Source organism: Rutilus rutilus, assembly GCF_951802725.1.
Source record: "Rutilus rutilus genome assembly, chromosome: 11".
In the NCBI taxonomy this organism is placed as follows: domain Eukaryota; kingdom Metazoa; phylum Chordata; class Actinopteri; order Cypriniformes; family Leuciscidae; genus Rutilus; species Rutilus rutilus.
Window position 1 is genome coordinate 23,989,512 of NC_140216.1, and position 26,430 is coordinate 24,015,941.

The 26,430-nt window shown below is 38.8% G+C and overlaps 2 protein-coding genes across 5 annotated transcripts in view; one reads left to right on the forward strand and one right to left on the reverse strand.

Annotated features, from left to right (window-relative positions):
* Positions 1-1,780: 1,780 nt before the first annotated feature.
* The window catches only part of LOC311300456 (oxysterol-binding protein-related protein 7-like), a 161,438-nt gene continuing 136,788 nt past the window's right edge, over positions 1,781-26,430 (forward strand). For 2 of the 3 annotated variants that reach the window (XM_084424732.1, XM_084424734.1), the window contains exons 1-7: positions 1,803-1,881; positions 3,151-3,330; positions 3,451-3,594; positions 3,697-3,750; positions 3,847-3,960; positions 11,186-11,356; positions 25,422-25,557. In XM_084424732.1, coding sequence (XP_084280858.1) covers positions 3,199-3,330; positions 3,451-3,594; positions 3,697-3,750; positions 3,847-3,960; positions 11,186-11,356; positions 25,422-25,557 — 751 coding nt within the window. In that variant the 5' untranslated portion in view covers positions 1,803-1,881; positions 3,151-3,198. Of the gene's footprint in view, positions 1,882-3,150; positions 3,331-3,450; positions 3,595-3,696; positions 3,751-3,846; positions 3,961-11,185; positions 11,357-25,421; positions 25,558-26,430 lie in introns of all 3 variants that reach the window. The other variant, XM_084424733.1, reaches the window with a different exon arrangement.
* On the reverse strand, positions 16,675-19,419 carry LOC311300457 (putative nuclease HARBI1). Of its 2 annotated transcripts, XR_014629326.1 has the most exons (8): positions 19,306-19,419; positions 19,042-19,218; positions 18,890-18,951; positions 18,721-18,807; positions 18,592-18,633; positions 18,349-18,523; positions 18,234-18,269; positions 17,871-18,135 (listed from the first exon to the last, which is right to left on the reverse strand). XR_014629326.1 is itself a non-coding variant. In XM_084424735.1 (5 exons), exons 2-5 carry the CDS (start codon positions 18,050-18,052, stop codon positions 16,723-16,725), a joined length of 1,071 nt encoding a protein of 356 aa, XP_084280861.1. In that variant the 5' UTR covers positions 18,053-18,135; positions 18,234-18,275; the 3' UTR covers positions 16,675-16,722. The 2 variants fall into 2 exon arrangements, 1 of the variants encoding a protein (XP_084280861.1); XM_084424735.1 differs by lacking the exons at positions 18,349-18,523; positions 18,592-18,633; positions 18,721-18,807; ... (1 more) ...; positions 19,042-19,218; positions 19,306-19,419 and adding exons at positions 16,675-17,093; positions 17,188-17,299; positions 17,396-17,511 and having other exon boundaries at positions 17,581-18,135; positions 18,234-18,275.

Genomic DNA, 26,430 nt, shown 5'->3' on the forward strand with positions numbered 1-26,430 from the left:
CTATTTACGCTGACAAGTGTTTGTGGATTGCAGTGTCACTTAGATTGCAGTGCCACTAAGTTGGTCTGCTTGTTTCTAAAAAATGTTAGGATTTTTTTTTTATTTGATTTTTTTTACAAGAACAGCCTGGCTTAGTTAAATGTTTTATGTCATGTCAGCAAAATCCATACTAACCTAATTATCTTTTTGGCAGATGTCTGATGTTTATTCCAACCAAAATTCCATGTGTTTCCAAAGATGTTGCATTTGGGAAATTTAAATTGTTTCTCAACTTTCCCCTAGACCATATGGGAATTTCTACCACTCAACATTAGGTTTTGATATCAGGTTAAAGTGAATTTCCTGTGAAAATGTGACATCTGCCCAACACCGGAGCTTGGCGTCAAATAAAGGCCGGCATAAGATGTCAACCCGATTTTCATTTTCAACCAAAATGAGATGTCTGTCTAAGGTTGGACCTTGTGGTCAGACAAACATCGGGTTTAGACGTCAATGCGACTGTCATTTTCAAGCAAATTGAGATGTCTGACATTGGAGCTTGACGTCAGAAAAACGTTGTGTTTAGACGTGAACACTATTTTCTTTTCTTTTGTTAAATATTATAACTTTTTTAGTGCAAAGCATGGTAAAACAGATTTACAGCAAGTATCAAAAAAATATCCATCAACCCCCCTTTTATTTTATTAAAAATAAAATAAAAATACAGAGAAAACTAAAAGCACAATGTAGTATACAATTGAAGAACTAACAATCACATATACATCAACTCCAGAGTGTTGTACTACACTTCTTTTATTCAAGCTAAGTCTAGCAAGCCTGTCTTCAGACTTAGAGGTCCCCAAATCCCAAATCTGAAAAGAAAGGGTTTCTTCATGGCTGTGGAAAAAGTTTTAAGAAGAATAATGCTTGAGACTGTATACAGCTGTTGATTTAATGTGGGGGGATCCTTGTTAATCCATCTGCTCAGGATACATTTTTTGAGCAGAACAAACCAAAATATGAATAAAGTCTTTGTTCTGAAAGTCTGGGGGTATATATTTTAGACCTAGTAAGCAGGTCCTTGCTCCAAGCCAAAGTGGGCACTTAAAAATAGAATTTAATTGTAGGCCAATCAAGTCCCAGAACAGCAGTATAAAGTCCCGTTCACACCAAGGATGATAACTATAAAGATAACGATAAAGATAAAGAAGAGTTCACACCACAGTTATAACGGCACAGAGAAACAATATCGTTGGAATCACTTTCAGAACGATTTTATCCAGCTGATGAACAATAAAAACATTGACAGCCAATCAAAAGCCATCCTGCTGTAACAAGCTCAAGCTTTTAAAGTGACAGACAACCGCTGGCGTAGACGCTAATATAGTTATCTTTATAGTCTTTATAGTTATTGTTCTTAGTGTGAACGGGCCTTCAGAGGACAACTCCACAGGCAATGATAAAACGTCCCAGTAGCAGTGTCCCTAAATGTTTTTACTTGTTAGTTATTAAATTACTTGAGGGACAAGCTAAATTAATTTTATAAAAAAACAAAAAACTATACATTAGAGAGAAGCATTACTGGTATAACCAAGATTGTAAAAAAGTGTTGTATTTATCATCACAGTGGTATACACAAGCCTGGAGACAAAGGGAAAGTGTTGAATAGGTGGTTCAAATTGCTGTAAAATGTTCAAATTATAAACTTCAAATTATAAACTTCAATATGCTTAAATTCAAATGGTGTTATTTATGAGTAGCTCTAAAATATATGTTGCTCAACCTTTTTTTTTTTAAAAGTCCGGCAGGCGTGAACACACCCTGTGACGTCATGACCAAGATTTGGCAAGAGCTCGTGTGCAGTGAATGAGACGGCCACATGAAACAGTTCACCTGTGAAAGGTAAGAAACAACTAATCTGTACGCAAAAACAATGTATCCGTAGCTATTGTGTGACATGGAGCATCGGTTTTATGTTATTAATGTATTGGTATAGACGAACGCAAGTAGTATTTTGTGGAAGTTACATAATTAATTGCCTGACTTGTAGCTTATGATTACTGAAGCCTAATGAATCGTTCATTTATTAACTTTCATGCACTTGTAAGTGTTTAGCGTGTCACCTGGTTTAACCTGGTGTAGCTGGTTTCATTTTATAACAATTAGTCAAACAATAGCGAAACGATTTAAATCTAATTACACCATACTATGATATTCCGATTAATCCGAGTATAATAGTGTCTTTACTCTGCATTGTGCCAAGGGATTTCAAATTACGAAAGTTATTTTGTGTATGATACACTATGTAGAGACATTGCGCATAAACTTAATTTGTTGGTTTTTATTAAGAGCATGCCAAACAGACAGCAAACTCGTCTGTGCGCGCGCGCGTGCGAGAGAAACCTGAACTCATCTGAGCGGTTTGGACACATTCCACACACACTCATCAGACCACACTAATCACACATCCACATCAAACTTTTCTAAAACAATTCGATTTTAGAAAAACTAATTTCTATAAACATTGTTTATTAAATCAATTTAATAATTGACAACAATCAGTTTTATTTTCATTGGGAACAAAATGGAACCGAGATCAGATCAGATACTATAGTGAGCTCATCAGTTAGTTCATACCTTTACTAAAAGTTTCAAATAGTTTTAGAGAAACAACTTTTTTTTCCCTGCTTGTTCACATTGCTCAAATTCAGTGCCACTGAGTCACTGCTGTTAGACGTAGTCCTACAATGCGTTTACTTTCCACATAGTTAAATTTGTCATTTTAAAAAGATTTGGCATCTTTTGTCATTTTAAGAATTTAAAATAAGCAAAAATTCAAGAGTTAAATGATTTCATGACCAGCAGGTTGCACAATCCTCAGTTTGCTGTTCCCTCAGCAGATGGTGGTGAAGTTCTGTTTCAACAGACCAAAGTATTTTAAAGATATAACCTCACGTCCTGTTTGCCAGCTCACCATAAAAACAATTTTGACATGTAACAAGTAAACCATTTTATTTATCAAAAATATTTGTATAACTTTTGGTTAGCTTGGTCTGTGCCAAATTGGTAGGAATGTACATTTTTGGTGTTTGAAAGGTGTTTGAAAGTATGTTTTTCAAATTCACGTTTATGTTTGTATAATTCATCTCCACTTATATTATTTGATGGAAGCATCCAGCCCTGAATAGACTGACTTCTAAACGTATACCGACTATATCAATGGCTGACTACGGACATCCTCTGAATAGCAGCCAATCAGTGAGTGCTTTGGATAAATCAGTGGTCATTTGTGCTATTAAACCCACACACTTCCGCAATGGCAGTACAGGATCTTCACGCCACTCACGACAAGTCAGTGAAACAGCTCTCAATATTTTTTTATGCTCTGGCTCTTACATCTGAATTGTTTGTAATTTCCTCTTAAAACATATCAGTTATTGTAAATCTACACTTATTTTTTTCCTGATACAGAACTCCAGAGACTGGGAAGTAATATCAGATCCAGAATGTTCTGCACCTATCGCAGGAATAAGCATGGTCAATAATGCCGTTCCAGGCATTTGTGAGGGATTCCTCATGAAAAAACGGAAGTATCCTCTCCAGGGCTGGCATAAGGCAAGTTGCATGAAATAAGAAAATATAAATGAAGAATACCTGTTGTAAATGAGCACCATGGCTTCTGATGACCTGTCCCAATGCAATGTTTTTCTCCTTTAGAGATATTTTGTATTGGATAAGGGGATTCTTAAATACTCAAAGACTCAGCTGGATGTAAGTAAAACCAATTTCTCTTATTTAGTAATCTTTATAATGTAGTAATATCTGCCTCTAGGTTTTTTCTAAGTGTGTGATTGCTCACATCCTCAGATTGTCAGAGGCAAGATTCATGGTGCTCTAGATGTTAGCCTTGCGGTCATGTCTGTGAACAAGAAATCCAAGCGTATCGATCTTGATGCAGGCGTCAGCTTGTACCATGTCAAGGTATGTGTATATATAACTGAAAACGTTATAGTAGTTATTGATATTGTAAATTATTACAGTAACTTATTTTGTCCACCTAAGCTGAATCATAGTCAAGTCCAATCAAGACAATATCCAAATTGCAAGATTGCACTCATGGTAGATTGTCCCCTACGCAACTGACTTAAATTTACCTGGGGCGTCTACAGTCGACACTTGCAAAATTATACTTTGAATTCACCTCTGATTGCGTTGGTTGATGCCTAAGAGTAGCTATTCTGACCACATAAAATGCCTAAGAAATATAGTTACCTGAACCGCAATCTAACCCCGCCTAAGAGTCTCATACTGAGTCGAGCGACGTCTCGCTCCTTTTTGAACACTACCACTTGGGATTAAGGTCTCTAGTGTTCCACTAACCTTCTGCGCAGCATTAACTAAACGGACTCAAGACAATGCCTTCAAATATGCTTTAATCAGGGCCGGAGGATCTCGACCAATTTCAGAGAGAATCCCACCAGAATAGAATAGAATAGGATAGGAGCATGGCAATTGTGACATAATACATTACATAATTTTCCTACAATAATATTGGTTCTTCATATGCATAATTTAGCAAACTCTTCTGTCACTAGGTAGAAGCAAACTCTGATTTCTTGATTTACTTCACTTTGTTACTCAGTCATGAGTTTATAAATTTAGATAGTCTAGTTTCATTTCCCCTTCTGTTATGTTCGGACATGATTTAGACACACTGACTGACTGAGTGTTTTGGGACATTTCAGGTTTCAAAAGCATATAATTGTTAATCCTGCATGAAAAATAAATGTTAGTTATGATTAATTAAAAAGAATTCCATCACACACTCAATATAAAACATTGAAACAGTATTTTGATTATTTTGAGCTTCAAGTATTTGCTTTCTGCATAGTGCTTCTTTTTCTGAATGTCTTGCATGAAAATTTGGGATGATTTGCATATGCACAACACATTAGGCTTGATAAGCTGGATTTTTCAATCACCAGCCAATTTGACTATTAAATTAAGCCATTCAAAATGTTTACTATCCAAAACAAAAATATAAGAAAATATAGCTGCAAGCAGCAATTACCGGGGCCAAGCAGAATAAGACAAGACGTGTCAGACCAACTGCAACAATGAGCAATTAAAGACATTTAAAGAGGATTTTAGGCAAAATTCCTGAAAAATCATAGAAACAGTAAATAAAAATATGATTTAATGGATTATCACTTTCGACCAATAGGTGGCGCAGTTACAAAACTGATGTGATGTGGTCAGAGTGAAGTGACAATGACACATACAAAGTTTGGTGTCAATATGTCAAGGCATTGCAGAAATAAAGCCTGAATAGTGCTTTTGGCATCATGCCTCAACTTTGCTGCTGCGCTATACGAAAACGGTTTTGTCTATCGACACGAAACCCATAACTTTTAGTCGGCACGGTCTGGAGATGATACGATTTGATTTTGGTGAAAATCAGACAAACGGTGTAGGAGGAGTTCGAAAAAGTAGGTTTTGACTGAAAATCAAGATGGCGGACAGGAAGTTTGGCCAAATAAGGAAAACTTGGTATCTATGTTCTCGGCTTGACCCAAGGAATCTATTACGACCAGTGGCATTTCAATAGCCAGATTTATTCAAAAGTTATTAGCCTTTTTGGAAATTTTGTAATAACTTTTGACCACTAGGTGGCGCTGTTTCGAAATATTTTGAGTACCTTCAGGGGATGGTGTTGTTGGCACATTCTGAGTTTCGTAATATTACACCAATGCATTTGTTTAGTTTAGTATTTTATTTCACAAAACTGTATTGAAGTCAATGGGAATTTCATGTTTTGTTCTATTATAGCGCCACCAAGAGGCTCAGTCCCACAATTTTTTTTGTGTCCTCAGAATGAGCCCATACATATGTGTGTCAATTTTGGTGAAAATATCTCAATTCGCTTCAGAGTTATAGACATTTATATGAAAAAACACGTAAAAAATGACTGACACATGACTTTGATTGAATTTTACTACCCCTTACTATCAATATTTTCGTATTTGGGTATTGGCGTTAAGCTATCGACCTATGTTTCCAAACTTCTGACGGTGGTTTCGTCTCGATCGGACAAGCGGTTTCGAAGATATAGCCAAATGTTTTTTAAGCGCTAAATCACAACGCTACACAAACCGTAAGGCGAAACCTAGCATGTTTGGTATCGTAGGACTCGGCAAGGTTTCAGGAGTCTAATTAGATGAGTCTCGTGAAAATAAGTCGACCACACCCAAAGTTATAAGCATTTGAAAAAAAAAATTCACCACTAGGTGGCGCTGTTCCGAAACTTCTCAGGCTCCTTCAGGACATCGTGCTGATGACCCATACCAAGTTTCGTAACAATCTGTTCATGCGTTCTTAAAATACAGCATTTTAGCACATAATTCAAAATGGCCGACAGCCAAAATGGCCGATATGGTAAAATTGGATATCAGTCGACTCGGCATGTTGCCCTGAATTTAACAAGACCAATTTTATGATTTTTGGACAAACTGTTCAGAAGTTATAAGCAAAAATAGCCATTTTTCATATCTCCGGACCAGTAGGTGGTGCTGTGCCGAAACGCAGCATGTAGCCTCAGGTCATGCTTGTGATGACATGTACCAAGTTTGGTCTGAATACGATAAAGCGTTACGGAGATACAGCCTTACGTCTGTTTTCGCAAGCGCTACGTAAAATTTGTTCGTGGGTTTATCGAAAATGGTTAAGCGAATCAACTTGAATTCCATAAATTTTTGTCAGCATGGTCTGTAGATGATCTGGTTCAATTTTTGTGCAAATCGGACTAACCGTCTAGGAGGAGAATTAAAGACATTTAGAGAGGATTTTAGGCGAAATGGCTGAAAAATCATATAAAAAGTCATTCAAAATATTATTTAATGTATTATCACTTTCGACTAATAGGTGGAGCAGTTACAAAACTGATGTGATGTGGTCAAAGTGAAGTGACAATGACACATACAAAGTTTGGTGTCAATATGTCAAGGCATTGCAGAGATAAAGCCTGAATAGTGCTTTTGGCATCATGCCTCAACTTTGCTGCTGCGCTATACGAAAACGGTTTCGTCTATCGACACAAAATCCATAACTTTTAGTCGGCACGGTCTGGAGATGATACGATTCAATTTTGATTCAACGATTCAATAGCCATTTTTCATATCTCCGGACCAGTAGGTGGCGCTGTGCCGAAACGCAGCACGTAGCCTCAGGTCATGCTTGTGATGACGTACCAAGTTTGGTCTGAATACGATAAACCATTGCGGAGATACAGCCTTACGACTGTTTATGCAAGCGCTACGTAAAATTTGTTTGAGCGTTTATCGAAAACGGTTTGACGAATCAACTTGAATTCCATAACTTTTTGTCGGCATGGTCTGGAGATGATCTGGTTCAATTGTCGTGAAAATCGAAGCAACGGCCTAGGAGGAGAATTAAAGACATTTAGAGAGGATTTTAGGCAAAATGGCTGAATCACAATGCTACACAAACCGTAAGGCGAAACCTAGCATGTTTGGTATCGTGGGACTCGGCAACGATTCAAGAGTCTAATGAGATGAGTCTCGTGAAAATAAGTCGATCACACCCAAAGTTATAATCATTTGAAGAAAAAAATTCACCACTAGGTGGCGCTGTTTCGAATCTTCTCACGCTCCTTCAGGACATCGTGCTGATGACCCATACCAAGTTTCGTAACAATTCGTTCATGCGTTGTTAAAATACATAATTTTAGCACAAAATTCAAAATGGCCGACAGTCAAAATGGCCGATATGGTAAAATTGGATATCAGTCGACTCGGCATGTTGCCCTGAATCTAACGAGACAAATTTTAGGATTTTTGGACAAACTGTTCAGAAGTTATAAGCAAAAGTAGCCATTTTTCATATCTCCGGACCAGTAGGTGGCGCTGTGCCGAAACGCAGCACGTAGCCTCAGGTCATGCTTGTGATGACATGTACCAAGTTTGGTCTGAATACAATAAACCGTTGCGGAGATACAGCCTTACGACTGTTTATGCAAGTGCTACGTAAAATATGTTCGAGCGTTTATCGAAAACGGTTTGACGAATCAACTTGAATTCCATATCTTTTTGTGTTTCTAGCCCTTGTGGTTCAAAAGTTATTAGCATAAACATGAGTGCAACTTTGGACAGTTGGTGGTGCTAGAGGGACTGGTTTTAAGACACCAAATTTGCTATGGTGACAGTTCAGACTGTCCTCTATCAGTGTGCCAAATTTCATAACTTTCCCGCAAGCGGTTCTATGGGCTGCCATAGACTCCAAGTCGGAAGAAACGGAATAATAATAATAATAATAATAGGAACGGGAACAGATACAATAGGTGCCTACGCACCTTCGGTGCTTGGCCCCTAATAATAATATGAACGGGAACAGATACAATAGGTGCCTACGCACCTTCGGTGCTTGGCCCCTAATAATAGGAACGGGAACAGATACAATAGGTGCCTACGCACCTTCGGTGCTTGGCCCCTAATAAGAACGGGAACAGATACAATAGGTGCCTACGCACCTTCGGTGCTTGGCCCCTAATAAAACAGATTATTAATCATAGCTAAGATTTAAATATTTATTACAAAATCTGATTCTGCTTTTAGTTTTGACACTCATTGTTTCCAGATACCATGAAAGTCTAATACCATAAACTGAATCCTAGCTGTTGCAAAATTCTGTGACTTCTTCTATAAAACCACATTTATTTTGTGCATTTTCCAAATATAGCTCACTCTAAAATAATTTTTAATAGTACACACGTTGAAGATTAGCAGACAGGCTGCCAATTCTTAAAGTAATCAGCCATTTCCTCACAAAAATCTCAACTTCACCTCCATTGACATCTATTTAAAAAAAAGAAAGAAAGAGAACCGTTCTCATTCCAAAATCGTTCGATAATGAAAATTGTGCTCAAAAACATGTTGATGATAAAACTATACCCCAGTATATAATTCCATGATGATAAAATTCCCCTGCCCTTTGTAAATTGACAGCAAATGTTTCTCAATGAAAGCAATATGGTGTTTGATGCCAAAGTCCACTTTTGGGATCTGTATAATGGCGCGCAAAAGTCTTGGATATAAAACATTTATCAGACACCAGGGAGTGGGAATGGGTTGAAAAAGTGGCCTTTTGTATCCTCACCATTGTACCGGAGATGCTCCAGCGGTGTGTTGTATACTGGTCACACACCGGACATCTCGAAGGCACACTTGACATTCTGTACTTGAGTTCTTAAGTCCAGAATGTGATTCAGTCCAAAACAGTGAATATAATCACTAAACAGGCAACAGTTTACTTCTGAAATGAAGTGAAAGAATGTAAAAAAAGTGGGGTCAATCAGTTTGTATTTAGGTGTTAGAGAAAGGTAGGTAGGTGAAAATACAATGGCCCTCATTTATCATTCTTGCGTAGAAACGGGCGTATATGTTGGCGTAAGATTATGCTTACACTCCTCTCACCGCCTGATTTATGAAGCTGTGCGTACCTTTGAAATCCAGGTGTACGCAATACCTGCGCTTGATAAATGCCGCGGCTGAAAACGAGCGTCATTAGAATAACACGCCCCTATATATTCAAGTCTCCGCTCCCCCCACGCCCTCATTTTACGCCATGGACACACGGAAGACGGCAAAGAAGAGAAACTTCTTTGAGAAAGAGAAAGAGAAACCAGGGAAGTGGAAAGAAACAAAATTGATTTCTAGATTTTTATTATTAATGACGCTTATTGTTATTTAGAAGAAGAATGTCGTTATTATTATTATTATTATTATTATTATTATTATTTAAAAGAAGAAGAATGTCATTTTTATTATTTTGTCAGTCTGAATTATTTTTTGGTCATTGAAAGACTTTCATTATTAAACCCAGTCCGTGCACACCTGCCGGGCCTAACCCTGGCCTAACCATCGTTTTAAAGAATAGTACAACAGCGAGCGCGTCGAGTATAAACGCCGCGGCCGTTTACTGCGGTGGTGCGCGCGCAGTCTGCGGAGACTCGCGCTGCGGAGCCAGGCAAAAGTATTTAACAAGGCTTGAAACGTCAGGTAAAGCGCACAGGCTCGCAACTGAAGGAATACATATGCATCAAATCAAATTTGTGGTAAAGTCACACAAAATTAAACATTGAAGTCCATGTTGCACAAAAATAAACACTGAAGTTTATAATTACTATGTTGTTGTTTTTTTACAGTGGGTAATAATATATCATATCTTTTAGTTTGTCAGTGCGTTTTGTGGTGTTAGGAATTGTTTTTCTGCACATTTCCACACTAACTCAAAACGTGCATACACCACCTCCTGAGCTGGCGTAGGATTTGTGCGTGCCGTACGCCAACGTCCATATTGATAAATCTCAAAGTCACCGTGGTTTTGGGTGTACGCTGGAAATTTGGTGTACGCACTTTTGATAAATGAGGGCCAATGTGAACAGAAAGGGCAATCTATATTCTATTTCTCTCTATGAAGCATAAACTTTATTAAAGCCACAAAAACGTATTACTGAAAATGCACAATACACACAATCTTCCAACCTAGGCATACCTTTTTCCAAACCTTTGTTTATGTTGGCGCAACGGGATTTTAAACAGCCTACGAGTTGTGCCGCCGGTTGTGAGTAAACTCATAGAAAACAATGTTTATACAATTTTAAAGACTTGTCATGATGTTTCTCGTCCAGTATGGACTAGGGTTGGGCGATATGACCAAAATCTTATTTCACAATAATTTTTTTGTTTTATTTAAGTTATTAAAAACAAGAACAAAGCAAATTACAAACAATAAAACAAATACAATATTACAAATATATGAATCAAACTAATTATGTTTTTCAGGTACAATATGTTTATTTAAGAATAAACAGAACTCATTTTTATTTTAGAAATAAAAAATTATAATCAAATGTAAAAGTTAAATACTGTGTAGTCTTCACTGTATGAATTAAATGTATTATCATTAAAGCAACAAAAGTTATTCAGTCAAGAGCAGTAAGTTGTAGTCTTTGAGTTGACAGCATCACCTGACACAGTTGATTTTTACCTGCATTTGGCAGGTTGATGGTGTTCATTTCAAACCCTTGTGACAAGACTTAAAACTGGACTCCAATTTGAGCTTGAGTTCCAAAACTCTCTAACAGTACAGTAACTGGGTATGGGTGGATTGGCTTGTCTTCTGCTTTCAGGCTAAGACTGATGATATCTTTTACATCTGGCTGACCAAATTGACTGCCCACCGCCATTTCAAGAAGAATGAGGCTATAAACCTGCACCATGGGGTCCTGCAAGCACTCTCGACAGGAAACGGCAGTACTTTGCCTGCCATGGCAAATCTTGCACAGAGAAACAGAGTGATGGTAGGCATTTAGGTTCTTGTTAAACATGATTGCTTTTGACATTCCCAGTAATTTTCTCAGTGACTATTTGCATCTAACTTTATCATTATTTTAAAGTTCTATTTTTGGTAACACTTTAGAATACTGTTCCATCATTGAGTTAGTTAGTTAGTTAGTTAGTTAGTTAGTTAGTTAGTTAGTTAGTTAGTTAGTTAGTTAGTTAGTTAGTTAGTTAGTTAGTTAGTTAGTTAGTTAGTTAGTTAGTTAGTTAGTTAGTTAGTTAGTTAGTTAGTTAGTTAGTTAGTTAGTTAGTTAGTTAGTTAGTTAGTTTAATTAATTTTAATTTTAATTTAATTTAAATTAATTAATACACAGGAACAAATGAGTAATGCATTAACACTCCAGTAACTATTAACTTACACGAAATTCTGATTAACAAATTACTAAGTATTAGCACTCAGTTGAATGTGGTAGTTCACTATTAGCTAATCAGTAGCTACAATTTTTTTTTTTTTCATACCTCCCAGAGGACTACTAAGAACTACTATCTAATAGTGAACAGTGAACTACCACATTAAACTAAGCACTATTACTTACTAATTCGTTAGAGTTTCTTGTTAGTTAATAGTAGTTACTTGGTGTGTGTGTTTGTATGATTGATTGTGTGATTGATTGATTGATTCAGAGTTCTCGCGAGAGCACAAGTTTTTTTCATGCGCATGCGTCGCGTCTGAACGCGTTGTTGTGTTTGGAGCTCTACCGATTTGCAGGGTTCCCACGGGTCATGGAATTTCTGGAATGTCATGGAATTTTAAAAGGTCTATTCCAGACATTGAAAGTCAGGGAATTTTATATATTTTTTGTCCAAGTCATGGAATATCAGGGAATTTAGTTTGTTGCTTTAAATTTTAGTTTCCATTTATCAAAATATAATTTTTCTATACCGATTTGTTTCACACATATTTCTGTATTGTTGTGCTTAGGCTATTTTGAGCGCCATATTTATTCCCTTCCCGCTCAATTGGAAATCACTTAGTTAACAGGTACAGGTGACTGCATTCGACTAAGGCAAACATGCCAGGAAAATGTAAATTTCAAGAGCTTTGACTACAAAATGAACAATTTAAAGACTGGGTGTTAAAAGTAGACGACAGAAAAGCTAAATGTAAAGTTTGTAAAACTACTATTGAGCTATCAAATATGGGTGAGGGTGCACTTCGCAGCCACGCAAACAGCAAGAAGCATGCTACTCGTATGAAGCCGACAGGAGCATCATCTTCGGCCCAAGTGCCCATCACTGCTCTACTGCAGCCTCCCCATATAGCTCCAAGAGAACCGCAATCAGCTAATGAAGCCGCTCCCACCCCCAGCAGTGACAGCAGTGTGAGACACAGTGGAGCACGTCTCAGCTTAAAGGACAAGTTTGGTATTTTACACTTAAAGCCCTGTTTACAGATCGTTTCTGATGAAATAGAACGGTTAAGATTAAAATTTGGACACATGCTGCTGTCCTGAGAATTTTAGGTTTCTTTCGCTTTCCCCCGACCTACAGAATGGCAGCCTATGGGCACTGGAACAATCCTTCCTAAAACGCCAGCATCCATCTCCGTGAACGCGTGTCGACCGCTACCGGAAGCCAGTTATTTTCGTTTATAAAGTTTTAAATATGTATATTTTTACGACAAAACCGTACGGATTACCCTCAGAAGGCCTTCGTTTATCCCCCTGGAGCCGGATGGATTACTTTTGTGAAGGATGCATGCACATTTTGGGACTTGAAGGAGGTGGACCCCATAGCTTCACATTATAACCACTGAAAGATCTTAGACATTTTCTAAAATAACTGAAAATGTGTTCGTCTGAAAATAGATTGACATATGCATCTCGAACGGCTTGAGGGTGAGTAAATCATGGGTTAAATATCATTTTTGGGGGAAATATCCCTTTAAACTTTCGTTTACAAAGATGTGAAACTCACCGAGTGGTCAGGGGTGTTCACTGATATGCTCACACAAAAATCGCTGCAAAAGATGCTTTCCAACAGGTTTTATCGTAGTCAACTCCATTGACTTGTATTGGATGTGCTGTGAGGTATGGTATTACTCCGCCGCCGGAAACTGGGCTGGAGTGTCTATTATTCAAGCTCTCAACGGAAAAATGTACAGGTTTTACAACGAATGGTAAAACAACTGTTTGAAAGCATCTTTTGCAGCGATTTTTGCGAACAGAGCCCACGCACGGTTATGATTGGCTGTGATTTATGATTGATTTTGTCGTCTTCTAGCTTTGTCACGTCAGGTTAGGACAGGTGGCTGTTTTTTGTCTGCTCGGTGCTCCGCAAAACAGCGGCCTGTTTTGCCGTTCATTATAGGTCATGGAAATTCATCTTTTTAGTCAGTGAAAGTCAGGGAAAAGTCAGGGAATTTGACATTTGGTTTAGAGTGGGAACCCTGGATTTGATTTATAACTGTTGATTTTCTCTTTAAACTCACAACGAACATTTTCTACTTTTCCTCACTGAGAAGCACTACTGCTCAAACCTCATAGTTACAACGCGGACTGTTGAGCAGACGCGTCTCAAGCCTATTAGTGATCCAACGCCGGATACTCTTATAGCTTACTCCCGTGGATCACGGCTGAACGCGTCTTCTCCACACTCACTTACAAACAAACATTATTTTTTTTCGCCTATCGTGCGTCTACTCTACACCCTTACCACTAAAAAGACGGATTATATCCAAGACTTCAGTCATAAATTAGTATTAATATTGATAGCATCACTGGTAGCTTCGCTGCTAACTTACTGTCCATCTGTTAAAATGGCGAATATATCAGATGTAAGTAGTCTACCTTTTGGTGCAGGTGAGGACACATTTGAGCTGCATGCACTGCAGTCTGAACTGGAAGCTGTTGAAAAACAGATCCACAACCTTTTATTGAGACAGGCCGAGCTGATAGACCGGCGTTTAGCTCTTGAGGCATCACGCGCCGATGCACACAAAGCAGTGATTAACGTTACTAACCCGCTGACTCCGACCTCGTCTACTCCGTGCGTTTCTCAGCATTGGTCCCGAGCGCCGAGGTCGCGATCAGCCATGGTCTCGTTCACTCCGGCTCCAACACGCCACCACGAAGCCTGGGTGGTTCCGCAGCGGAAGACGTGAGTCAGGTCTAGACCAAGACTCTCTCCGACCCTCCCGGTTTTCGAGTTATCCACACAAAACCGCTTCTCCCCTCTTCGCGAAACAGAACGCGATGCTGTGATCATCGGCGATTCCATCGTTCGGCACGTACACTCTACGTTAGGTAAAAGTAAGGTGCACAGTCACTGCTTTCCTGGTGCTCGTTTTTCTGAAATCGCTACTCACGTTCCCGAGATTCTGAACGGTGACGAGCGCGTCGGAACTGTGGTCCTGCACGCGGGAGTGAACGACATCAGGCTGCGCCAGACGGAGGTTCTGAAGAAAGACTTCAGGACCGCTTCCCACGTACCGACTAGGGCATGAAAAGTTCAGCAGATTATTTGCGCTAAATGAATGGTTAATGTCATGGTGCAATGAGCAGAAACTGCTCTTTGTAAATAATTGGAATCTGTTTTGGGAGCGTCCTAGGCTTTTCCGTGCTGATGGCTTACACCCAAGCAGATTCGGAGCAGATCTTCTGTCGGATAACATCTCCAAAAATGTTAAATACCTTTTGACTAGTAACCAAAAGTCCAAATCATAGTCTCTGCTGCACCAATTTAGCTGATATAAATACTAGTGTAGAACATTGCATAGAAACCGTGTCTATTCCTCGTTTAGTGAGATCAACATCCCTATTATCTCTAGCCTTGGCTACCGTATATAGACCGCCTGGGCCTTACGCTGATTTCCTAAAAGAGTTTGCAGAGTTTCTCTCAGACCTATTAGTCAATGTCGATAAAGCATTAATTGTTGGAGATTTTAACATACACGTAGATAATCCAAATGATGCGTTAGGGGCTGCGTTTACAGATTTGTTAAATTAATTTGGGGTCAAGCAAAACGTCACCGGACCAACTCATCGTCTTAATCATATACTCAATTTAATTATATCACATGGAACCGATCCAACCGATATAGATATCATTCCACAAAGTGATGATGTCACTGACCATTACATGGTAACTTGCATATTACGTACTGCTGTAATATGTCATGCGGTGCCGCGTTATCAACTAGGCAGAACAATCCTTCCATCCACCATAGATCATTTCTCAAATTGCTTATCTGGGGCCTGTTGCACAAAACTAGGATAAGGGATTAAGCCAGGATATCTTGGTGATCCTGGCTCAATTGATCCGTAATCCGGTTGCACTAAAGCTGGATAGGGGGCAGGAGGATATGTTATGGTATAAATTACCATGGAGATTTATTCTGTGGAGCTAGCCTGCTCCAGACCAGGCTAAATTCCAGGATCTATTTAATCTCATCCCTAATGTCAGTCAGCAGTCACCACAAATGGAAACCAATAGTTATTTCACTGCTCACTATACATTATCACATATAACTAGACCCACTGTCATTATTTAAACGTTTGTGATCATTAATTTCAATCATTTTGGATAAATAATGATTTTTAGATGATGTTGCTATCATTAGATAATTTACAGTTTCCCATAGACTATAAGGCTATATATAAAATGATAGAATATTAGGGCCACAGAGGGAAAAAAAAGACAAGTCATAATATTGTAACCAGTTGTTTTAAAGGAGGACAGTTGTTAAAATGACAGATGTGGGGCATTTCGTGAAATTGTACTTCAGTATGGTTTCATAAACAAAGACATGCTGATGTGCCAGAATATTAAGTATCACATTGTCATAAGTATCAAAACTGTAAAAAGAATATGTAGCTTTTCTGCAGAAAGAACCAGCCTCATAAATTTATGACTTTATCCTTTTTCCTCAGTGTGGCCCTAGTACTCTGTCATATAAACAAATACACAAATACACATTCCATATGAATATAAAAACACAATGTGTAACATTATGTTCCTTTATTGAATAAGGACAAAACAAAGCAGGTAAACCATCAGCTCCTTTCGAAACTGAAGTCACAGTGACTCTACAAGATGGAAAGCACAGAATCAAAGCATATTATACAAAATGATACATACACATTCAAAGGTCTGTATATAACACACCCTGCATGTCTGCACACTAAAATAAATGCAGGACAAATCCATACACCTCAACTGAACAGACAAATGAATGGATGCAGTAGCCTCCCTGCAGCCTTGTATTACACACAGTATACCGCACAAACATCATAAGAGGCCAAATTCGTAAAAAAACCAACCCAAAAACCCCCCAAATTCCTCTGCCACCGCAGGACATATTTAACCAAAATTGAAAGCACACATACTAACTAAAATAATTCAACACATATTGGTCCCTCAGCAGCCGACCACTGTCGTCATCAGGGAAGATTGCCGGATTGTCCCAGTCCATGGCTGGTGGCACTCTGGGGGCCCTCTCCTTCCTCAGGCAGGCCACATTGTGGAGGACAGCACAAGCCACAGTAATATCACATGCCCTAACAGGGCTGACCCTTAATTTGTGAAGGCAGTGAAAGCGTGCCTTCAGGAGGCCAAAGGTCATTTCAACTCTGGCCCTGGTCCTGGCATGGGCATGGTTGTAGGCCTGCTGTGCTTCCTGGGGGTCTGTGAAAGGTGTCAGGAGAAAAGGCTGGCAGCCATACCCCCTGTCTCCCAGCAACACACCAGAGAATTCACCTGTCAACACAAAATCTCATCATTACTACCTCATAAACACAGTGATATTCTTGACACAGCCATGATGGTTATAAATAGGGGTTGTGTGGCTTACCTTGTGATAGGCACTGATAGATTTCAGAGGCCCGAAAGATTCTGGAGTCATGGACTGAGCCAGGCCATTTTGCCACAACATTGCTGATCACACAGTCAGCATTGCAGACCATCTGAAATCATAAGATGAGGAATATTACACCAATCAATGCACATCACTGGCAATGCAGAGTGTTCGTCAATGGACAATATCAAAAAGTTATGTTCACCTGAACATTAATGCTGTGAAAGGATTTCCTATTCACAAAATCGGCCTCATGGGCACCTGAGGGGGCTTTTATCCTTATGTGTGTGCAGTCCACTGCACCAATGACATTGGGGAAACCTGTCACACAAAGTAATGAGTATCCTACTATGTGTTAACAGTTGTCCTGTAATTTGTAGATCCTCTTACCTGCAATCCTATAGAACTCCTCTTTGATGTCACAGAGTCTTCTGTGGCCAGGGAAGGAGATGAAGACATCTGCTAATGCTTTGATAGCCAGACACACACTCCTTATTGTGCGGCAAATTGTGGCCTTGTTCAGCTGTTCTGCATCCCCCACTGAGTACAGGAAGGCTCCACTAGCAAAAAAGCGCAAGGCCACACAAACCATTTGCTCCACACTCAGTGCATGGCTCCGTGCAGTGCGGTGCTTAATCCTGGGACCCAGTAGTCTGCATAGATACCTGATGCCATCTGCAGAAAACCTGTATCTTTCATATAGATGGTCATCAGGGAAGGCCAGTGGGTCCAACCGGTCCCTGAAGACCCTTTCTCGCCTGAAGGCTCTCCTCAGCACAAGTGCTTCTTCATCCACCACATCTCGCAAGAATGGGCATGCCATTGTCAGAGCAGAAAGGAACACACAATTTTGGGCCTTCATATAGGCTAGTGGCCACACCTGGTGCTGGGGGGGTGGGCAAAAGAGGCCGGTGCCTTATAACGATGACTTGGTTGTACTGATTGCTGGGAAAATAAAAAAAACCTTAGAAAGATGCCACCGTCCTGTGTCCTCACAATAAGAGCTCATATGTCATGGCTCACTTGACTTTACGAGAATATACCTAATTTTTATTTTGAGCTGTGTCATCTTCTTGGAGCTGGGGGAGGAAAGAAAAATAATGATTAATACATTTGTGTTACAGTTAGCATACAGTGTACATTGAAGGCATATCTCACCTCCCTCTCAAGTTTTTTTATTTCAAGGTCCAGTTTCCTAATTGTCCTCTTTTTTTATTTCGGACTCCAGTGCAAGATTTTCCATCTTTTTCTTCTTGTACTGAATGTCTATGTCTGCCAGTTCTATTTGGCGCCGGAGGTGGTTGCCATACAACTTTCTGATAGCTTGTGAGCTCTGTGAACACAATACAATTAGCGCAGCTGGAATTTGGCAGGATGTGTTGTCCTTTTATTAATACGCACTATGTTGCCAGGCTGGTTTTCCCACTGTATAGCATCTGGGTCCTGTAAAAGAAATTAGATTTTTTGATTTTGATGAGGACTCCTCACCATTGTAGAGTAAATAGTACTTTCACAGTCTTAACATGATACCTCATGCCTTCTGGAATCCAGAGAGATGGTCTCCTCCTCATCATCGTCTCCATCATGTGCTGTTGCTGCTGCACTGGGGCTTTCACCCTATCACATTTAATCGGATTCATATTGAAGCTAGTAGACAAGACATGCCAGGCCTACAGTATGCCTTTGATGGAGTACTCACTGGATCAGCATCGTCTGGTGCTTGTGCTGGTGGCTCTAACAGGAACACAGTGCTGCCAGACACTGCAAGGCAATAGGTAAACCAAAGTCAGACAGTCCAAATTGATTCAATATGAATGTGGTTGTATCCCATGTAGAGATGGAAGGACATACCTTGAATGAAGCGGGTGGCATCTTGGGAGGAACCTATGCTCGTCTCTTTCCCCCCAGGGATCCCCTCTAAGACGGGCCTGCCTTTATTTAGCTCCAAGGCCATGTCCTCTGCTGGGGTAAGGTCAGCCTTTGGTGACCCACCACCCGTGCCTTGTCTGTGGGTATTCTTTTTCACTGCTAAAACAGTACAGACAATGTGTGAGCAGGCACCTTCTGGGTACAATTTATGCTTGTGCTTTGTTAAATATTAGTCAGGGACCATACCATTCTGCAGAATGTTCTTGTATTTGATTTTGACCTGCTGCCATGTCCGTTTTGGCCCGTTCATGTTTAATCTACATCTCACACACACACACACACACACACACACACACACACACACACACACGACTTGGTATTTAGGGGCCAAGCACCGAAGGTGCGGAGGCACCTATTGTATCTGTTCCATTTCTTCTTATTATTATTCTTCCGCCATGGGAGTCTATGGCAGCCCATAGAACCGATTGCGGGAAAGTTGTTTTGGTTTGACATTCTGATAGAGGACAGTCCCAACATTAAATACACCAATTTTGGTGTTTCTAAGTCATTCCCTCTAGCGCCACCACCTGTCCAAAGTTTCACTTTTATTTCGCTAATAACTTTTGAACCGTAAGGCCAATCAACAAAATTCTTTTTTTCTCTGATTCCTGAGCTCATGCCAATTCGATTGCATCCTATGACGTCATTTCCGTCATAACAATATGGCCGCCATTTTGAATCATTCGAAAAAGCTACTTTTTCGAACTCGTCCTAGACGGTTTGTCCGATTTGCACGAAAATTGAACCAGATCATCTTCAGGTAGTGCTGACAAAAAGTTATGGAATTCAAATTGATTCGTCAAACCGTTTTCGATAAACGCACGAATAAATTGTACGTAGCGCTAGCAAAAACAGTTGTAAGGCTGTATCTCCGCAACGGTTTATCGTATTCAGACCAAACTTGGTACATGTACTCACAAGCATGACCTGAGGCAACATGCTGTGTTTCGGCGCAGCGCCACCTACTGGTCCGGAGATATGAAAAATGGCTATTTTTGCTTATAAATTCTGAACAGTTTGTCCAAAAATCATAAAATTGGTCTCGGTAGATTCAGAGCAACATGCCGAGTTGACTGATATCCAATTTGACCATATCGGCCATTTTGACTGTCGGCCATTTTGAATTTTGTGCTAAAATGCTGTATTTTAAGAACGCATGAACGGATTGTTATGAAACTTGGTATGGGTCATCAGCACAATGTCCTGAATTCGCGTGAGAAGTTTCGAAACAGCGCCACCTAGTGGTGAATTTTTTTTTCAAATGCTTATAACTTTGGGTGTGGTCGACTTATTTTCACGAGACTCATCTAATTAGACTCCTGAATTGTTGCCGAGTCCTACGATACCAAACATGCTAGGTTTCGCCTTACGGTTTGTGTAGCGTTGTGATTTAGCGCTTAAAAAACATTTGGCTTTATCTTCGAAACCGCTAGTCCGATCGAGACAAAACCACCGTCAGAAGTTTGGAAACATAGGTCGATAGCTACACATCAATGCCCAAATGCGAAAATATTGATGTTTAGGGGTAGTAAATTCCAATCAAAGTCATGTGTCAGTCATTTTTTACGTGTTTTTTCATATAAATGTCTATAACTCCGAAGCGAATTGAGATATTTTCACCAAAATCGACACACATATGTATGGGCTCACTCTGAGGACACATAAAAAAAATAGTGGGACTGAGCCTCTTGGTGGCGCTATAATAGAACAAAACATGAAATTCCCATTGACTTCAATACAGTTTTGTGAAATAAAATGCTATACTAAACAAATGCATTGGTGTAATATTACAAAACTCAGAATGTGCCATCAGCACCATCCCCTGAAGGTACCCAAAATATTTCGAGACAGCGCCACCTAGTGTTCAAAAGTAATAACAAAATTTCCAATAAGGCTAATAACTTTTGAATAAATTGGCCTATTGAAATGACGTTGGTCTTATTAGATTCCTTGGGTCAGGCTGAGAACATAGATACCAAGTTTACCTCATTTGGCCGAACTTCCTGTCCGCCATCTTGATTTTTATTCAAAACCTACTTTTTCGAACTCCTCCTAGACCGTTTGTCCGATTTTCACCAAAATCGAGTCGTATCATCTCCAGACCGTGCTGACTAAAAGTTATGGATTTCGTGTCGATTGACAAAACCGTTTTAGTATACCGCAGCAGCAAAGTTGAGGCATGATGCCAAAAGGACTATTCAGGCTTTATCTCTGCAATCCTTTGACATATTGACACCAAACTTTGTTTGTCTCATTGTCACTTCACTCTGACCACATCACATCAGTTTTGTGACCTCGCCACCTATTGGTCAAAAGTGATAATCCATTAAATCATATTTTAAATTATTGTTTATATGATTTTTCAGGCATTTTGCCTAAAATCCTCTTTAAATGTCTTTAATTGCTGATTGTTGCAGTTGATCTGACACTTTCAGCAATGTTGGCATGTCTTGTCGTCTTATTCTGCTTGGCCCCGGTAATGGCTGCTTGCAGCTATATTTTTGTCTTGTTTTCAGTAAAAATATCAAAAAAAAAAATCTTAAATAAAGATGTATTTTCTTGATTTGCTAAATGACCTAGCAAAATAAGTATAGTTTAGACAAAAAATATAAACTTTAAGTAAATGTGTGCTTAAAACAAGCAAAAAAATTTAAAATCTGTCAATATAATAAGAAAAATTCTCTTGAAATAAGTTTACTTTTTCCATAAACACTTAATTTTAGAAAAGTTCTCTTGTTTCACTGGCAGATTTTTTTTTGCTTATTTTCCTAGGTAATTTTGCTCAAGAAAATATTTAAGATTTTTTTTTTACTGAAAACAAGACAAAAATACTAAGTAAGAAAGACATTTTTGCAGTGCAGTGAGCAACCGACCTTGGGTCCTTTGAAAGGCGCTATATAAATTAAAGTGATTATTATTATAGCTCATCTATTTATTCAATTAAATTTTATTTATATAGCACTTTTCACAATTGTTTCATTCTGTCAAAGCAGCTTTACATTAATAAAAGCAGGAGAAACACACAAAAAAAACGGTGGACAACATAAGAAGCAGAGTACAACGGCTAAGATTAAACCGTACTGAGCGTGGTAACGTTAAATAATAATGTAAGGCTTTAATAATAATTTATCATAGCTTTATACAGTGTGATGGAGTTACTTTACACAATTTCACTCATATCTGCAGTGCATTTCAATTAAAAATTTAACCGTTTCATAATTACAGTACAACTGCGTTTTTGGAGATGTGAATTAAATATTTGAATTGTAATTGATGTTTCAGCGGAGCGGTGAGTGTGTAATTGTGCACTACTTACGCATTCAGGCGGTCTGCAATACTTTTTTCTCTTTGCTTTATCACTGTGGCGGTGTTGCCTTTCTTCTTAATTATATATTTTACCTCCTCGTATGCCTCCATGAGGATTTGTGCTTCCGACGGGGAAAAGTACGCGGCTCTAGTTGCCATGGTAAATCAGTTAATCTGTGATCTGTGGCGGGGTCTATTTGAGTGAGCCGTGAGCGCGCACCTATCCAGGATTGGTTTCACCTGGCTTAATGAATCCGTGTCTGCTCATCCTGGCTTGGTCTTTGTGCAACCAATTAAGCCTGGACGCACATGTTTTGGCTTCATTGAGCTCAGCTGACTCATTTATCCCGGATGTCTTAATTCTACTTTTGTGCAAAAGGCCTCTGATCTATCTCAGCTGCTCAGTGAACCCAAACAAACAGATGAACTAGAAGAACTAACTAGCACTATGAGCACCATTCTCTCTAGAACATTGGATGTTGTTGCACCTATTAAATTAAAAAAGGTCCGAGAAAAAAGTAAAGCACCGTGGTACAACAATACTACGCATGTTCTAAAGAGAGAAACCCGTATTTTAGAGCATAAATGGAAACAAACTAATTTAGAGGTCTTTAGAATCGCGTGGAAAGACAGTATGTCACATTATAAAAAGGCCCTAAAAGCGGCCAGGGCTGAGCACCTCCGCAAACTAATAGAAAATAACCAAAATAATCCAAGTTTTTTTATTTAACACCGTGGCTAGACTAACAAATAAACAGACGTCACCCGAACAAAATATCCCGTTACAGTTCAGTAGTAATGATTTCATGAAGTTCTTCACTGAGAAAATAGAAAGCATCAGAACCACAATTGTAAACGTTCAATCTTCAATTGCGCCTTATAATTCAGCCTCACTTATCACCCTGCAAGAACAATTACAGTGTTTTACAACTATAGAACAAAAAGAGTTAAATAAACTTATCACTTCATCTAAAACAACAACATGTTTATTAGATCCTATACCAACTAAACTACTGAAAGAAGTGTTACTTGTAGTGGAAGAGCCTCTCCTTAATATTATTAACTCGTCTTTATCTTTAGGTCATGTTCCAAGAACATTTAAACTGGCAGTTATAAAACCACTCATTAAGAAACCACAATTAGATCATAATAACCTAGCAAATTATAGACCCATTTCAAATCTTCCATTTATGTCTAAAATATTAGAAAAAGTGGTGTCCGCTCAACTGGGCTCTTTCTTGCAAGAAAATGATATCTATGAGAAGTTTCAGTCTGGATTCAGACCGCACCATAGCACTGAAACTGCGCTCGTTAAAATCACAAATGATTTACTTTTAGCTTCTGACCAAGGCTGTATCTCAATACTAGTTTTACTTGATCTTAGTGCTGCGTTCGATACTATAGATCACACAATACTCTTAGATCGACTACAAAATTATACTGGTGTTCAAGGACAAGCATTAAGCTGGTTCAGATTATACTTATCTGACCGCTACCATTTTGTCTATTTAAATGAAGAAAAATCGATCATAACTCCAGTAAACTATGGAGTGCCGCAGGGATCTGTGTTAGGCCCTCTGTTATTCTCAGTATATATGATGCCACTTGGAAATATTATAAGGAAACATGGAATTAGTTTCCATTGTTATGCTGATGACACTCAAATATATATTTCATCACGGCCAGATGAAAACGCTAATTTATCCAAATTGACAGAGTGTGTTAAAGATATAAAAGATTGGATGATGCGTAATTTTCTTTTATTAAATCCAGACAAGACAGAGGTATTACTTATCGGTTCAAAAAACCGCCCACAAAACCTTTCACAATACAACTTTAACATCGTAGGATGTCCTGTTACTTTATCCTCTACAGTAAAATACCTGGGTGTTATACTCGATTGCAACCTGTCTTTCGAAAATCATATTTCGTATGTTACAAAAACAGCCTTTTTCCACCTTAGAAACATTGCTAAGCTACGTAATATATCAGTTTCTGATGCAGAAAAGTTAGTTCATGCATTCATGACCTCGAGACTAGATTACTGTAATGCTTTATTAGCTGGTTGTCCTGCATCCTCAATAAACAAGCTACAGTTAGTCCAAAATGCCGCCGCTAGAGTTCTTACTAGATCAAGAAAATATGATCATATAACACCGATTTTATCATCACTGCATTGGTTACCTATAAAGTTCCGTATTAATTACAAGGTATTGCTACTGACTTATAAAGCCCTAAACGGCTTAGCTCCAGTCTTTTTAACGGATCTTCTATCGCCGTATAATCCATCGCACTCTTTAAGATCACTAAATTCAAGGCTTTTGGTCATACCTAGGATATCCAGAACCACCAAAGGAGGGAGAGCATTTTCACATTTAGCCCCAAAACTCTGGAATAGTCTTCCTGATACTGTTCGTTGCTCAGACTCGCTCTCCCAGTTTAAAACTAGATTAAAGACGCATCTCTTCAGCCAGGCATTCATATAATATTTTTAATCTTACAGTTCAAACTACAATCCGGCCTCAAGGTCATAAATGCCAGAGGGGAACTGGCCCCCGACTGAGCCTGGGTTCTCCCAAGGTTTTTTTTTTTCTCCATTGGGTCACCTGATGGAGTTTTAGGACACCATTAGGTCACTTGATGGAGTTTTTCGGTTCCTTGCCACTGCTGCCTTTGGCTTGCTCAGTTGGGGATATTTTGGGGATATTTAATTTGATTTTATCAATCAAACAAGCCTTGTTGTATTATTTTAATTTAATACTGTGAAGCTGCTTTGATACAATCTGTATTGTGAAAAGCGCTATACAAATATACTTGACTTGATTAGTTACTGGAATGTTAATAATGTGTTACTCATTTGTTCCTGTGCAGTTATTCATTAATGACGGAGCAGTATTCTAAAGTGTTACCCTTTTTTTGTTAAGTGTTAAGTTTTTACTGTATTGGCTTTTCCCCATTGATCTGTTGTGTGTGTTTTTTTTTTTTTTTTTTACTAGATTCCACATTATCAGAGCTCAGCATCATTGTCTGGGTCAGAGACACAGGGTTCACCATCAGCCTCTTCATCTCAAGGGAATAGTAAAGTTTCTGATTGGCTAAAACAGACAGAGGATGTTGACTTGTGTCAACAAGGTATTCACCACCCAATACCTTTTAATTCAGCATGAGTATATGGGAAATCAGTAAAGGTTCGGAAGAAACAAAACTGATTTTGGACATTTCTAATCATACTTTTTTATAACTCATTCTTTACAGTACTTTGCAAATGATATAGTGAACAAAAATCAAATCAAAACTATTTCAGCATTCATCAAAGTTAGTCAAATGTGTCCAAACGTTTGACTAGTAGTATGTAAATAATCCCTTATTCAGAAAGTTTTTTTCTAACTCAACCATTCCACCATTACATAAATTAGGCATTACTTGTGACCCTTAATTTACCTTATACAAGTAGTTCACAAACTTTTTCTCTCTGACCCCCTATTGTAGAGAAATTGTATGGCCAGAAGTATGGCCAGGGCTCTCTTGCCTTGGTAGTCCTTTTCCACTCCAATCCTAAATGCAACTAATGTCTTGGAAATATGATCTGGTCTACATCAGTGAACTGATGGATGGATGGATGGATAGATAGATAGATACTTCATTCATCCGCTAGGGAAATTCAAGTTTCCAGTAGCAACAATTAATAATAACAAACAAAAAAGACAAGCAGCCCAATATACATACATAAATTAATAAATTAGGCCCTGCTCACAGGGATGAATTAAAAAGCCGTATCGCCTGAGAGACCAGTCCAGTCTGTCGTCCGGCTGCAGACCTAGGTATTTGTAGGTCTTGATCATTTGACCAAAGTTAAAAATGTATTGTTGAACTTTGTCAATTTATTGTTGACTTCCTCAGTCTCTCTGTGGAACAGAACAGAAACATCATCCTGTCGCTGAAGGTGATCTTCTGCCTGATGGTGTTGTGCAGTGGGGGATGGACATTGTCCAAGATGGACAAAAA